Below are 16,146 nucleotides of genomic sequence, written 5' to 3' on the forward strand. Positions count from 1 at the left end.
CAAACGTTACCAATACAGGTGTTGTAGAGTCAGGAGTGTTTCCCCTCTTGACAGTCAAGATGTTTCACAACCTGGGCAGCCCATGACAAACATTTTCTTCACAACGTTTTCCGTCCTAGTTCTTTTTAATAAACGCTTTTATTTTGAAAGTATGGCCGGCGTCACGTGCTGCACGGTGTGTGACTTGACGGCAGGAGGAATGAATCATCAGGAGGAGACAGAAAGTGGACCGATGAGACACTCGGAGGACATCTGAACTGAGACCAGCTGCAGCAACCCTCTGCGGTCTGACACAGCCGCAGGTCCCTGAACGCACCGATTTGGTCCCACTGGTCCCTCCGTGTTCGTCTTGTGTTTGCCCGTGAAGGATGCCGGATCACATCTCAGTGAGTGAGTTCCTGTCCGAGACCACCGAGGACTACAACTCCCCCACCACGTCCAGCTTCACCACCCGGCTGCAGAGCTGCAGAAACACCGTCAGCATCCTGGAAGAGGTCGGCTGCCTGTCTGTCTGTCTGTGCTTCTGTCTGTAGCTGCCTGTCTGTGCTTCTGTCTGTCTGTCTGTCTGTCAGGGCGAGTCAGCCCTGTGAACCCGACTCTCCTTCACTGGTCACCGGCCTAAAGCACCGCTCTCCCGGTGCCAAGAATGATGCAGGAATCAGTCAGCCAACCTCTCTTCATATTTCTGTTAATTTAACACTCCTCGGTTTACCAGAGGCGGCTTACAGCCAAACAGTGAATTCTCAGACTGTTTTGTAAACCAAACGTCCCTCCTCCTGCAGTTCGGCTCACACGAAGCGTTATTTCATTCAATGAAATCCTTGAATGTAGTAATTGGTTTCGGTGCTCTCTGTCGCCCCCTGCGGTCTGTTTTTGCAGAGTGAGACTGCGGGAAAAACAAGCCAGCTGCTGCTCAAAGTTGATTTCCCGAAGAGCCCGCTGATTGGTGCATGGCACGTTCCCCGGGCTGAACATCGGCTCACACGGGCAACAAAAAAGGGACCAGTAACTGTCCGTCATCTGTCTTCTTGTGTACGTCTGCCAGTGAATCGTAGAAGTGTGAGATTTTTGAATGGACTTTGGTTGAAGGGTTTGTCTGTAGCAGACAACGTCACCTTGAAGGCTCCCAGCGGGCAGCAGCGGCCTGACTGCAGCTGTCTGTAGATGATCGTGGATGGTAATCTAAACAGTGGATTAAACTATGTTTTTTTTTTTTTTTTTTTTTAAACATCTATTACATTCAAACCAAGCGAGTGCACACAGTGCTGATTAAACCACCAGATAAATCCCTCTGTTTTTTTTTACTTTTTAGTTTTTAAAGCTGCTGTCTGGTGAGACATTCCTGCACTGGCCAGGTGAATAAACACCGAGCATGCTCACTAGACACTTCCTGTTTAGCCCAATGCTAACTTCAACGAGGATAAAACAATTCAGTCATGCTGATCTTTTAGATTTTCCAAATGTAAACAGACTGAATGGATCGAATTCAGACAGTCATTTTGCACTTAAAACAAATTATCCACCGTCTTTACAGCTGCAGTAGAGACCGAGTAGAATACAGCGAAGTCTGTGACGTAAACGTGTTGTTGTAATTACTCTCATTGCCTGAAGGGGGAGGCACCATTAGTTTAGTGTTAATTAACCTCAAAAATAGGGTGTGGTTTTGGGATGTTACAGCAGAAATCTCAGGCTGACCACGATGTCGGTTTATTTCCAGTCAGTAATTCATATTAGTGTAAAAATACAGCAGGACCTGAACGCAGCATGAGACCATGTGGACTCAGCCGTGCTACGTTCACAGACTTGAAGACAGATATTTGATGAAGGTGATAATGATTATGATGGTCATACCACATGGTCGCCTTGACGACCTACATCCTCTGGCCAGGTTCCCGTGGCAACAAGTCTCTCGCTCTCTCACCTATCTGTCTCTCCCATTTTTCTCTCACCTGTCTGTCTCCCACCTGTCTCTCTCTCCCTTGTCTGTCTCTCACCCATCTCTCGCTCACCAGTCTGTCTCTCATCCGTCTTTCTCTCTCACCCGTCTCTCTCACCTATCTGTGTCACCCGTCTCTCTCTCACCCGTCTCTCTCACCCATCTGTGTCACCCGTCTCTCTCTCATCCGTTTTTCTCTCACCTGTCTCTCTCTCATCTGTCTCTCACCCGTCTCTGTCTTACCTGTCTCTCACTCCTGTCTGTCTTCAGGCTCTGGATCAGGACCGCTCGTCCCTCCAGAAGGTGAAGAAGTCGGTTAAATCCATCTACAACTCGGGTCAAGGTATTGATCCGGATCAGATTGTTGTTGGTCGTGATCAGATCTGGAGCTGAGTCATCAATTTAATTAGCTGACTCACAGAAGCAGATTTATTTGTATTATTGTTGATGTTTTAGTTATAATAATAATTATCCTAATTTTTTTTCCCCTTTCTGTTAACGTTGTTTTTGTTGTTTACATTCTTTGTTGATGTTGATGTCGCTGTTGTTGTTGTGATGGAGCAGAGCATGCTGGGAACCAGGAGAACTTCAGCCAGGCTCTGGAGAAACTGGGAGGGAGCAGCTCCGAACTGGGAGCGGCCTTCGTTAAGTTCTCCTGCCTCGTTAAAGAACTGGCTGCTCTGCTCAAGAACCTGGTAAAGACCCGGCCGTCAATCAACAATCAATAATCGGTGCAGGACGATCAGCTGTGAGGTGGTCGGATTAAATGTGTCCTGTGTTGTTCAGCTACAGAGTCTGAGTCACAACGTGGTCTTCACCCTGGACTCACTGCTGAAAGGAGATCTGAAAGGAGTCAAAGGGGTGAGACCGTTTTAAAGATGGTTCTTTCTCTCAGACTGGTCAGTTCCTCGGTTCTGATTGTTCTCCCTCTTTGTTTGGGTTTCAGGATCTGAAGAAACCTTTCGATAAAGCCTGGAAGGACTACGAGACCAAGTTGTGAGTCGGTCTGAAATCGGGCTTTTTAGATCCGGTGTAATCGTTGCGCTCCGAGATCAGATTTAATTTGATCGTCTGTTTTCAGCACGAAGATCGAGAAGGAGAAGAGAGAACACGCCAAGCAACACGGGATGATCCGCACCGAGATCACCGGAGCTGAGATCGCTGAGGAGATGGAGAAAGAGAGGAGGCTGTTCCAGCTGCAGATGTGCGAGGTAGAGCCGTTTAGCGCCCCCCGCAGGCCGCAGAGCTCATTACAGCCTGAATCACTCATGAAGGTTTATCTGCATTTGTTTGAGCTCAATAAACAAGCGAAGCTCGAACAAATGAACAAATACCAGATTACTCTTCAGTAGAAGAGTCGACACTTGACCTGAGAATTCATTCGTGAACTCGAGTTGAGAGTTTTTTGTTTATTATCTCAAAATGTGAGGCTCGACATGAAATTTATACTTGGACTTTATAGATTAGATTTGACTTTATTAATCCCACAGTGGGACAATTTACTCATCACAGCAGCATAGAGAAGACAAAAAAAAAAAGTGCACACAATATGAACAAATTTACAAATACTTATGAGATAGGAAATAAGGTAGATAAAAAATAATTATTGTAGAAAAACATAAAATACGAGCAATGAATAAAAAATACACACAGACGGGGCTCGGACTTGCTGGAGAAGACTTAAACGTGTTTTTTTGCGGTGATGACCTCGTTGTGACATCACAGCATCTCTCGGTTGTGCAGTTTGATTGACAGCTGTGTCTCTGTCCGACAGTATCTGATCAAAGTGAACGAGATAAAGACGAAGAAAGGCGTCGACCTGCTGCAGAACCTCATCAAGTATTACCACGCTCAGTGCAAGTAAGACCCGCAACGTCAGCTTTAAATCTGTGATTTATTTTGAAATGTCTCTGAGCTTCCTGTTGTGTTTAAATCTTCTATTTATTTTGAAATGTCTCTGAGCTTCCTGTTGTGTTTCCAGTTTCTTTCAGGATGGTTTGAAAACAGCCGACAAACTGAAGCACTACATCGAAAAACTGGCCGCTGACCTGTTCAATGTAAGACCACTTTATTAACACAATAAAAGCATTCTGACTGGCCGACGGGTGAGCCGACAGGTGAGCCGACAGGTGTTTGTCTCTCCCGTGTCCACAGATCAAACAGAATCAGGACGAGGAGAAGAAGCAGGTGACAGCTCTCAGAGATCTCATCAAGAGCTCCTTACAGCTGGACCAGAGGGAGGTACAGCACCTGGGGAAAGGGGGAGGGGCCTAACGGGACAGGCGGGGCCTTACTCAGTTAGCTGTGTTTGCTATGTTAGCTCAGTTAGCACATTTAATTCTGCTAGCTTAGCGAGCTCCGTTAGCTCTAAAAGCCCCAATGATGTTCGGAGAATGCATCCGCCTCACTCAGGCAGTGACCTTTGACCTCTCTCTGTTTCTTCTGCTTCCTGTGGCTGAAGTCCAGGAGAGTGAGTCTCCTAAACTTTACTTCACATCATCTTCCACTCCGTATGTGTTTAACATGTGTGTGTGTGTGTGTGTGTGTGTGTGTGTGTGTGTGTGTGTGTGTGTGTGTGTGTGCGTCGTTGTTTACACGCGTGTGTCAACGTATGTGTTGATGAACTGTACCGTGTTGTGTCCTCAGGACTCTCAGAGTAAGCAGAGCGGCTACAGCATGCACCAGCTGCAGGGGAACAAGGAGTTTGGCAGCGAGAAGAGAGGATACCTGATGAAGAAGAGCGACGGGTACGACACGCTGGAAATTCATTACCTCTTATTAATCTGTAAATTATTTATCTGTGATTAAATCTGGAAGTTAGGACTCAGTCTGCGTGTGTTTCGTTTTTTTCTCTCCAGGCTCAGGAAGGTGTGGCAGCGACGGAAATGTTCAGTGAAGAGCGGCATCCTCACGATTTCTCACGCTACAGTAAGTATCGCATCGCTTATTATCGTTACTGATTGATCTGACATCACTTCACCCTCTTAACACCCGTTGTTTTTTTTGGTTTTTTTTAAATTAAAACTGAGATTTGACGAGCAGGTACTTCACAACTTAATAACACTTTTTATGTCCTTATAATTGGCGCCAAACTGTGTTGGACTTTCTGTGAAATATTCTTTTATTTACAAATAAACTGCAGTGGATGTTTTTTTGGGGGGATATTCTGAGGAGAGTTTGCAGGTGCGGCAGGAACATGATGTGTCGAGGTGTTTCTGAGAAGTCCCGCAGGGCTCCCATCCCGGATCCTCTGTTGTTTCACTTCAGAAAACGCTGAGCTCAGCAGGATCTCTGGTTTTAATGGCGCCTGATTCAGCTTTCGGTCACATGATGAAATATTGATTAGCTGGTCTGGAGTCAGATTACATTCAATTACTTGATTCTGATCAGAAACACACCGAGGTTGCACTGCCGGTTTTCATGTTTCAACCTGTTAAATGCCAAAACCATCAGTGATCCGATTTATTGATCATTTTATGAATTACAACTTCCCTTTCTGTTCATTTCTGTTCAAATCGACCTGCAGAGAGCGAATCCATCAGTGTTGAGGCGGGAGTTATATTACGATGAAGTGATGCAGCTCAGAGTAAAGACTCTCCGTGGTGGTGCGTTCAGGAACACTCTGACTTTTGCTCCGTGTTTCTGAATGTGGATGGAAACATTCCTGCTGACTATTTATGTTGCTATTTTGCAGACCGTATTTTTTCAGAGAAGGATGATGGTGATGTCTTGTCCTGCGATGCTTTCTCAGTCACATAACTTATTGATGAAGCGCATCCATCCCCAATGGAGGCAGCAGAGTGGAGACATGTGATCGAGGAGAGCAGTTATGGGAAGTGTTTGGATCCATGATGGACTCTGGCCTGTGCTTCGCTGTGTGTGGTTATAGTTCGATATTTGGGTCAGAATTTTAACTCATTCTCTCACATATAAGAAAAGCACCTTTCGGTGGTTCTCAGAGGGCTTTGAGGAGTTTCGGAACCCGATTCTCTTGCAGCGATACTTGGAGACACAAGTTTATTATGTTTGTCCAGTAAAAAGCTTCGACTTGTAGCAATAAATACAATAAAGTCAATTTAATGAGTTTCCTCTACGATGACGCAAACACCATAAATCTGGAGAGATTTTATGATGACCGCAGAGGCGGTGCCTTGTGGTCATTATTATTTTGGGTGAGCTCAGTTATACACGTATAACTAACACATATTTAAAAAGTTCAAGCTTGGTTCAATAAAAATCTGTTTCAGTCCAACAGGCAGCCGGTCAGACTGAACCTGCTCACCTGTCAGGTGAAACCCAGCATGGAGGACAAGAAATGCTTTGACCTCATCTCCCGTAAGAACAGCAGTTCTTATAAACGTCTAATTTCATACATTTGCATTTAAATGGTTGGTAATAATTCTGAAAGCTGAATTTGTATGAAACAGACTTTAGTTTAATGGGCAACTTGTTTTCACATGGAAACAAACTGTTGGCGCCCACACAGCAGGGGGCGCTGCTGCACAGAAGGGGGTTAGGACTTGTGAGACAGGCTGATATTGTTCTTCTTTGTCGTGCAGATAATCGGACGTACCACTTCCAGGCTGAAGACGAGCAGGAGTTTGTCAGGTGAAACATTTTGAAACAAAAACAAAAAAAAATCGCCATAATTTTTTTGTTGGCATTTTACCTTTATTTTGAAAGTCTAGACAACGACAGGAAACAACGACAAATGGACGTGTGACTACAAACTGTCAGAAATATTAATAGTATTAATAATAATAATTTACGACCAGACTGTGTGCATTCATGATTGGGGGGCGGAGTCATGGTGGTGAGGCCCCGCCTCCTGCCCCACCCTTCCACATAAAGCTATAAGCACAACCAGAGACTAGGGAAATGTAGCTGATGGACAGCTGGCTAGTTACTGATCAATATTAGTATTTCAGCTCCATTTGGAGGAAAAGCAGTTATTGATTAACTAATTGTGTGTGTGTGTGTGTGTGTGTGTGTGTGTGTGTGTTTGTCACAGCTGGGTGTCTGTGCTGACCAACAGTAAGGAGGAGGCCCTGAATGTTGCGTTTCAGGGCGGAGCTCAGAGTTCAGGTGTGGAGGAGGAGGACGAGCTCACCAAGAGCATCATCGATGAGGTGCTGCGGTCGCCTGGCAACGACACCTGCTGCGACTGTGGAGCCGCAGGTGTGTGTGTTTTACTGTTATTGTGGGGACAGAAATCGGTTCCCAGTCACATACCGGGAACCCGAAAGATAAATGAGGACATGTTAAATGTGTCTCGGACATCTCGGTGGTTTGTGGTTCAGCTCTGAACTGGACTGTGATGGATCGTGTGTGTGTTTGTGTGTGTGTGTGTGTGTGTGTGTTCAGATCCTCGCTGGGTCTCCACCAACCTCGGCGTTCTGACCTGCATCGAGTGTTCAGGGATCCACAGAGAGATGGGTGTCCACGTGTCCCGGATCCAGAGTCTGGAACTGGACAAACTGGGAACCTCCGAACTGCTGGTACCATCAGCTGTCTGTCTGTCTGTCTGTCCACTGTCCTGTCTGCTTCTCACTCCGCTTTGTTTGTAGTATTTATACTTCCTTCCTTCCTTCCTTCCTTCCTTCCTTCCTTCCTGTCAGCTTGCCAGGAATGTTGGGAACTGTAGTTTTAATGAGATCATGGAGTCCAGCCTGCCGTCTCCGTCTTTGAAGCCGACAGCCTCCAGCGATATGTACGTGTCTTTATGTTTGTATGCGAATATGCACACGCTACATCTGTCAGTCACACGCGTGTTCATCAGTCGAGCGTGTCGTTGTGTCTGCAGGACGGCGAGGAAGGAGTTCATCAACGCCAAGTACATCGACCGCAAGTTCGTCAGGCGCACCGTCTCCGCGGCGACCAGCATACCGGACGAGCTCAACGAAGCGGTGCGATCCCGGGACCTGCTGTCAATCATCCAGCTGTACGCTGAGGGGGCGGTGCTTCTGCAGCCCCTGCCACAATCGGGCAAGGTGGGCTGGACTTCAGACATAGGTGTCCACGGGGGAGGGACTGTGTCAACGTGTTCATTAGAAGGTTTTTTCTTTCCATTAGGAGGTTTTAGGAGGTTTCAGATATTCATGATGATGTCTTTGTGTATTTTCTGAAGAAATTCAAGATCACTTAAGAGTGCTTTTAGGGCGTTTTAGAGGAATTTAAAGGGTGCTGTAATATATTGCAGGATTTAAAAAAAAAAAAAAAAAAATTTTATAGACTTCAGGAGGTCTGTTAATAGTTTCTAAATGGTGTGAATCAATTTTTCAGGTCCATACAAAAGGTTTTAGGTCAAGGCGGGATGTCAGGGTTACTTGTTTTAACATGTTGTTGTGTTTTCTTCAGGAAGCAGGAGAGACGGCTCTTCACTACTGTGTATGGAAAGCCGATCACTCCTCCCTCCACCTGGTGGACTTCCTGGTCCAGAACAGGTAAGAAATATTTCTGAGTTGCAACCTGACGGATATTACCTCTGATAGCAGCTTCATCAGTCACAGATCAAACATCTGCATCTTCCAAAGGCCAGAAATAGCAGCTGGACGTCCAGTACCCGTTTTCACCAGTAGATGTTAATGGTCTGTGATATAGTGTGTGTTTGTGTGATGGTGTGTGTGTGTGTGTCCGCAGTGGAAACCTTGACGGACAGACGGACGGAGGAAACACAGCTCTGCATTACTGCTGTCTGTACAACAAACCGCAGTGTGTGAAGCTGCTGCTGAGAGGAAAACCTGACATCCACATCAGTAAGAGCACACCAGGAACAAGAAAGCTTTATGCTAAGCTAGGCTAGGCTAACACATCGCTAGGCTGGGTTCAGCACGGTGTTACATTAAATTTGAGTTTTCACCAAAACGTTTAGTTTCAGGAACTGAACGACAACTTAAGGATCCTTCAACAGTTTGTTATCCATAGACAAATTACTGAGCTGAAAAATTTAAAAGCTATTCTGCTTCGTCATCGGTCATCGTCCGGGTTTCTTTCTCAAAATGGTGGTTGGAAAATGCTGGAAAAAAAAACCCTGAAGTACGCAACCAATCAGCAACGTGTAGTGCTGTTAGCCCCGCCCCCTAGAGTTCCTGACCCCTCGGAGAGTATTACTTCAAAATGTCATGTTGTTTTTTTGTCCTGTCTCTTCTTAGCCAATCAGGGAGGAGAGACGGCTCTGGACTTGGCCCGCAGACTGAAGATCTCTCAGTGTGAAGAACCGGTAAGAACCGGGACCGGAACCGCAACCAGAACACGTCATTCACCTGTCAAACATTTTAGCAGAAAGAATAAAGTGATTCAAACTATTACTAACTAACTCTACAAAGCTGAAGTTCTTGTCTGTCTCCAGCTGGTGGAGGCGGTGTCCGGCAGGTTCAACCCTCACGTTCACGTTGAATACGACTGGAACCTCCGACTGGACGAACTGGACGAAAGCGACGACGAACTGGACGACAAGGTGACGCCGGGGCAAACCGAAGACCGATCGACTTGGATTTCTACTGACGGCATTAATGACCTCGTGTCCTCCTCCTCTTCCTCCTGCAGCCCAGTCCGGTGAAGAAGGAGCGCTCCCTCCGTCCTCAGAGCTTCTGTCCGTCCTCCAGCGTTTCCTCTCAGGAGAAACTCTCTCTGCCGGCCTCCTTCGTTCCTCCTCACAGAGACAAGCAGCGTCTCTCCTACGGGGCGTTCGCCAACCCCGTCTACAGCACCTCCTCCGACACTCCTCCGTCTCCAGGGCCCGACATCTCAGGACCTTCGGCGGCCGCCAGGAGCCAGGGCAGAGGTAGGAGGCCCCTAGTTCAGTCATTCAAGATTTCTTTGTACCAGTGTTTCTGGAAGAGGTTCCTGGTTTCCCTGAGAGATTAGTTTGCCTTGATTTGTGGGTTTGAGTTAGACGGGTTGCCGTGGGAGACCAGGTTTCTGCGAGGATTTGTTTCTGGACATTTAAAGGTGCCATCGCTGCTGACGTTTTCTGGCCTTTTCATGAGCGGTTCTTTCTATCTGTTAATCACGGATCAACTTAATTCAGCATTAAATGTATAAAGTCCCTGATTGGTTCCTCCCTTAGGAGGTCCACCCACCTCCCTCCCCCTTACCTCCCAGACCAGCGTGGGAGGGGGCGGGGCTGCGGGAGGAGGAAGCTCCACCCTGAAGAAGAGGCCCCCTCCACCTCCACCCGGACACAAGCGCACCTTATCCGACCCCCCCAGCCCCGTCCTGCAGGGACCTGCCGGTAAAGGTAAGACTGCGGCACCTCGGTCACACTCCTCAAACCATTTCAAACATTTTAACCTTTGACCCCTGATGTAAATCGAATTGTTCCTCGCACAGGAAGTGAGATGACGCCTCCACCTGGAATCAGGACGTCACCTGCCAACAGGTTTGAGGGACTCCAGCAGCAGCAGAGGTACTTTTTGCTTATAAAACATTTCAGACACACGTCCGTGAAGATCTTCAGTCATCCAGGTCACACTTACACTCAGAGTTATTTAGTTTCACTGCTCATCCACGAGGCGTCTTTGTTTCTGTTGTTGTTGGTTCAAGCCTCCAAACCTCGGTTAACATTTCTAACTGAACTCAGACAGTTCCTCAAACATACCCTTTGGTTTCTGGAGCTTGCGGTGCTGCCTGACGGGCTGAATTCAGGGCAACACATTAACACCTGCTTCCTATGAACAGACTGTCACAGGAAGAATCAAAACTATTTACTTCCACATTCCGAAATAAAACTGCCTGACCTACAAAGGAGAATTTGTTGAATCTGTATGATATGAAGTTCAGTATGGTGACCTTTGACCTCTGCTGACCTTCTCCAGCACAACCTCAAGCAACACCAAGTCCACACTGGGACCCAGAGTTCTTCCCAAACTACCTCAGAAAGGTGAGACAGATTTGATCCCACTGGGTTCTGATGGTTCTGTTCTGGAACCGGTTCAGATTTGGTTTCACCAATTAGCCGTCCAACCTGCCACTGGACGTTAAACCTCTTCTGGCCTCTCTGTCTTGTTTCGTTTCTCAGTGGCTCTCAGAAAGATTGACACCATCCACCTCCAGTCTGTGGACAAACCCGGCCCGCCTCCCTCCTCTCCCTCCTCCCAGCTCGACCCCCAGAAATCTCCTCCCTTCATCGACGCCTCCCCTAAAGCCCCCCTCGTCCACACCGACTCCTTCCAGAGAGCCCCGTTGGCTGAGAAGCCCCAACTGTCCGACCTCCCCCCGAAACCCCTCCTCAAAGACCTACCCCCTAAACCCCACATCACAGACCTCCCCCCCAAACCAACGCTCAGCGCCAGACTTGGCCCCGCCCCCGCTGCTACGGAAACACAGGGGTCCAAGATGGCGGCGGCAGAAAGCCAGGCGTCTGTCCAGCAGGCGGACCTGTCGCCGCGACCGGCGTCCGAGTCCGCTGATGAGTCCCCGCCCGGCGCCGTGGAGATGCCCGTCCCTCTGCCGCGAAAAATCAACTCTGTGAGGCCCCTTTTTAACTTCACCGATGGTCTCAAAGTTCGTGTCTAAAGATACGGTGAGACGTTTTCATGTCTTTGGTCTCCGCAGGTGAAGAGCAAAGCGCGGCGGGTGAAAACCATCTACGACTGTCAGGCCGACAACGAGGACGAGCTGACCTTCGCCGAGGGGGAAGTCATCATCGTCACGGGAGAGGAGGACCAGGAGTGGTGGGTAGGTAACGCTCAGCTTCGTCCTCATCTTCATCACAGAGGAGACAGTTTAACGGGGTCTGTAGGATCAACATCCGTCTGGTGTTTTCTCAGATGGGGCACATCGAAGGGCAGCCGGAGAGGAAAGGCGTCTTCCCCATGTCCTTCGTTCACATCCTCTCCGACTGAGAGCCGCAGGGGACGAGTGTGAGGCCGCACTGCCACGAGCCCCGCCCACCTGCCCGAGGTCACGCGGTCAGTTGGTCGGTAAGGTGCTGACCAACGGTAAAACAAATTAATGTAAGCCAGCCGCTGTTATTGAATATTTGCTGTAAATAGACCTCATTAGTCGCCCGACAGTGTTACCATAGCAACCCAGCATGCAGGCCATAGCGACGGAATCTACAGAGAAGGAAAAAGACACGGGTGAGAGGTCAGAAAAACCTAAAGCGTTAAAACCTCTGAGGAGAAGGGAATCTGATTGGTCAGAGTCATCGGAGTCGATAGCGCCCCCTGCTGGCAGCTCATCCCACACAAGCACAAGATAACAGAAGGCGAGACACAACGTTAACGTGATGGTTCACTGCATGCAGTCCAGGTGGGACCAAACAGGCATTACTTCTTTCACAAAAGCACAAAAAAAAACATTCAGGGTCTTCTTCTGCAGGATCAAACCGAGCGTCTCCTGATTGCTCAGCTCAGATAAGTTCAGATAAGAGAGGTTTACTGGAGTCTTCTTCTGGAATCATTTCACATCACTGTGGACTCTGTACTCTCAGATGGGGGCCCCTGAAGGTCACGGCAAGTCCACCATAACATGCATAACACTGTCGTGATTCAACCGGGCCCCTTTCTCTGCGGACCAGAGGGAACACATGTTAACCTTCAACCCACAGCTGCTCAGATACTCACGAGTCCAACGTGAACATGTGCAGCCGAGGCAGGAAGCTGCAGCAGAACGTCAGCACTGAGAAAACTGATAACAGATGAAGAACATCAAATGAACTGTAAATTAATACAGTTTTACCTGCTTTTACACATTCAATGCAAACTGAACTCATCGAGACATTAAACCCGGAGCAGCTGCACGCTAGTATGTGAACGCCTCCATCAGCTGGACGGTAAACAAACAAAGATAAACATCCGCTGGTGTGAAAGAGACGATCCGGAGCTGATTCTGAAGACAATAACTCATGTGTTTGACATCTTTTCAGGGTAACTTCTGTCAGCGTGACTTTTTCCTTCTCTTCAGATTCCTCTAAACTGTGACCGGACGTACTGTCTGTCTGCGTTTCCGTCTCTGTGCAGAAACACCTGTCACCCGAAACACGTTGACGGACAGCTGCCGCTTCATCCGGTTTCATCTCGGCAGACTCGCGTTCCTTTGTCTTGGTCTGAAAAAGTTTTAAAAATATACTGGCAACTTTTCCCTCAGTTGTTTCTGTCAAACCCACAAAGGGATTATTTTCAACTTTAGAGGAGTTGATTCCCAGGGTGCAACGCTGAAAGAAAACATCCAATCAGAGAGCTTCAGACTTATTTATTATTAACAGTGGAGGACCCAGAACCGAGCTCTGTGGTACACCAGAGAGAAAACCGAGAAACTTCTGTTTTAAAGACAAAAATAGATTCAAGATGGCTTTTTTTCTGAAAACTCGGATATTACAAATTTGTTGTGGCGCCTCCAAACAACCAAACACACTCCAGACTTACTGTTAAATCTGAAACAACTATCCATTAATTTATACATTAAAAAGACCTAAATTATCACTGATTTGCACCTCAAAAACACAAATATAATCCAATAAACCAAAACTAAATTCAGGTCCATAGTTTCTGTTATTTTTATAAATCAAGATTAATCCATGCAGAAATATAATAAATGTTTCAAATAAAATATGTAAACAGAAAAGTTTTCAATGAGGCTCTCTGACATTCCTGATTTTGACATGTTGAGTGTTTAGTTTTGTGCTTTCAGGGTTATTTAAGGGGATTTTTAGGGTTAAGGGAAGTAAAAATGTGACTTGTGAGCTCATCAGCGGATGTTTGGTGATTTGTTGTGATAGAATCGGAGTGTTTGTGATGACGTAATGATGAAAACCGGTCGTGTTGTTGAACTTTGTGTTCACTTTGACTAATTGAACAGAAAATGTGGACGTTTATGGAAAATGATATCTTCATATATCTCCAACAGGATGACGACAGCTAGCTCTATCGCAAGAGAAAAAAAAAATCCTCTGATTTACATGTTGACTTTGGTTGAGACAGAAAACAATACGATTTTTTTTTAAATGTTTGATGTCATTTTTGTGTATAGAAATCTTCCTGTCCAGCGTGCATGGCTTTAATAACTCCATTAACCAAGCTAGAGTATTTATTCGGTATTTTGTATGACTAAGTAATTGGTAAGAAGCAGATTTATAACCAACCAGTCGAACATAGAAACTATGTTTTCACTCCAGCTTTGATTTTCAAACTGCAGCTTTCACTACTGTTGACGCGCAGAGTGGCTATCTTGGATTTGTAAGCTCGGGGCCGGTGAGGTTCTTCAGACTTTCCGAGGTTGGAAATCTGACTTCAGGGGACGTTCCGGTTAAAATGTCAGACTTTAAAGCTGTGGATTGAAACACCTCATGACTCATTATGCCAGGTTAACAATATTAGCCATGTAGCATTTAGCCTTCTTATTTACAGGAGCCCGATAGCTCCCGAAGAGCGATTTACACTTTTATTAATGTGTTATCAAGTATAAACCATATCGAGACATCATACGTTCTCATGTCTTTAGGAAACATATTCTTAAGACTGGTAGCAATGGGAATAACCTGTAGGGACACTGCAGCTAATATACTAATAAGGTTAATACTGTCACTAGCATGTGGGAGCGAGTTTAAGAATAAACACGTTGAATTAAGTTTGAGTGAATCCACTGTGATTCATTTTAAATGAACTCATTAAGTTTGAGTGAATCCACTGTGATTCATTTTAAATGAACTCATTAAGTTTGAGTGAATCCACTGTGATTCATTTTAAATGAACTCACTACTCATTTTAAATGAACTCTTCATAACTGCTGATCACCCGTTGACTTTAAACTCAACGCCCTCCAGAAGCTTTAATGTTGTTTGTCCCATGCGACTAAACCTGCCACTGTCTGAGAAATGATAAGCGCCCAGATATATATTTCATTCCTGCTATCTCATCTTTGTTATCTTGGTAGATAACCTCTGTGTTACCTAAGCAGTCTTGATTAAAATGTAATTCCCACCGTGTCAGGTCCGAGTGCTCGTTATCTTACTGCAGCTAAACTGATGAAGCCTTTTTTTTTTTTAATGGGTCGATGCTGAAAGCTGAATGACAAAATAATACCGAATCACAAACCATCTTCACAACTGAGTATTACGCTGATCAATAATCAATAATAACTCTTTGTAGCTGGAACATGTCTGTGTGTATTTTAAACAAGCAATCTGACATATAGGTAAATCTCTTGTCAAATGTTCCTGTGGATGTCAGTTTTCATCTCTGGCTGTTTAGCCTAGCTTAGCACAAAGACTGGAAACAGGGGGAAACTGTTAGCCTTCAGTAAACAGCTGGTTTCATGTGATGAACAGGAAGACTTTCCAAAATGTGGACTATTCCTCCGAGTAAAGTTACATCCACCAAAGAAAAGGACAGATAGAAACGTGCCGTAATGACTCCTTATAAAACAATATTCACATAATTATCATTATGTTGTTCTTACATTTCTGGGGGAGTTTGTTTGGACATTATCCTGTAGTTACATTTGTCTCAAAATTATTAAATATGGTTCATATAATTACACAGTAGTTGAAATTTGAGGTTTCATAATTCTGAAACAGTTTTCTGGCCATTTTGAGTCTGTGTAGTTTTTATTTATTTTCTTTATTATTATTGTGGTTACAGTGACTTTACTGGCTCTGGATTTGTTTTCATCACATTGAAACGTGCAATCTGAAGTTTAACGTGTCTTTCTTTGGAGTTTGTGTCAGGATGATGGGCAAAATAAACTCGTTATTATATTTTCTGTCGACTGTGGCTCCTTTTTTGCTTTTATGTTCTTTTTTTATTTATTAACACCAGCCACTTTAAATCGTCCACCGTGATCCCCCCCCCCCCCCCCCCCCCCACACACACTTTCACTCTACTATCACCTCCTCCATCCTCACCTCCTCCATCACCATCTGCTGCTGCCACCGCCAGGCTGCAGTGCATCATCGTCTCGGCTGAGAGACTGATTGGTCTGAATGTGGCCCTGAATGCTCTCAACATCACTGTGGCTCCAAGTACAAACTGTCCCTTTAATGCATTGAACATCCGGACCAGCAGGTGGCAGCAGTGAAACCCTCAGGTACAAAGGTGAGTCTGTCTTTCTTTAAGAGGAACCTCGAGCCCCTGACCTACAACCTCCCCCCCTTACCTGCTGACCTACAACCTCCCCCCTAACCTGCCCTGAGCCCAGTTAACCTAAGCCCAGCCCGGTTCTAACATACACTCTAAAACCGGATCCGAATCCTCAAACAGCCCCCTGGG

General features: G+C 46.0%; 1 protein-coding gene across 1 annotated transcript; it reads left to right on the forward strand.

Annotated features, from left to right (window-relative positions):
* The first annotated feature begins 165 nt into the window (after window positions 1-165).
* On the forward strand, window positions 166-15,640 carry asap1a (ArfGAP with SH3 domain, ankyrin repeat and PH domain 1a). Its single transcript, XM_069142270.1, has 28 exons — window positions 166-494; window positions 2,207-2,279; window positions 2,501-2,631; window positions 2,723-2,797; window positions 2,883-2,932; window positions 3,018-3,147; window positions 3,711-3,796; window positions 3,918-3,993; window positions 4,091-4,177; window positions 4,583-4,683; window positions 4,795-4,864; window positions 6,184-6,271; window positions 6,496-6,544; window positions 6,948-7,114; window positions 7,301-7,434; window positions 7,555-7,646; window positions 7,740-7,926; window positions 8,294-8,379; window positions 8,576-8,691; window positions 9,088-9,155; window positions 9,285-9,392; window positions 9,482-9,719; window positions 10,005-10,175; window positions 10,268-10,343; window positions 10,753-10,817; window positions 10,956-11,404; window positions 11,492-11,614; window positions 11,707-15,640. Exons 1-28 carry the CDS (start codon window positions 369-371, stop codon window positions 11,779-11,781), a joined length of 3,297 nt encoding a protein of 1,098 aa, XP_068998371.1. The 5' UTR covers window positions 166-368; the 3' UTR covers window positions 11,782-15,640.
* The last annotated feature ends 506 nt before the right edge of the window (window positions 15,641-16,146 follow it).

The sequence above is a fragment of the Embiotoca jacksoni genome, unplaced genomic scaffold, assembly GCF_022577435.1.
Source record: "Embiotoca jacksoni isolate LCO1_2020_lvr unplaced genomic scaffold, fEmbJac1.0.p SCAF_99, whole genome shotgun sequence".
Lineage (NCBI taxonomy): Eukaryota > Metazoa > Chordata > Actinopteri > Embiotocidae > Embiotoca > Embiotoca jacksoni.

Bases quoted from the DNA above. Each gene is read 5' to 3' on its own strand.
- asap1a (XM_069142270.1), top strand. From the start codon at position 369: ATGCCGGATCACATCTCAGTGAGTGAGTTCCTGTCCGAGACCACCGAG. The intron at 10,818-10,955 runs GTGAGACAGATT...TTCGTTTCTCAG, and splicing joins TCCCAAACTACCTCAGAAAG to TGGCTCTCAGAAAGATTGAC. The intron at 11,405-11,491 runs GTGAGGCCCCTT...TGGTCTCCGCAG, and splicing joins TGCCGCGAAAAATCAACTCT to GTGAAGAGCAAAGCGCGGCG.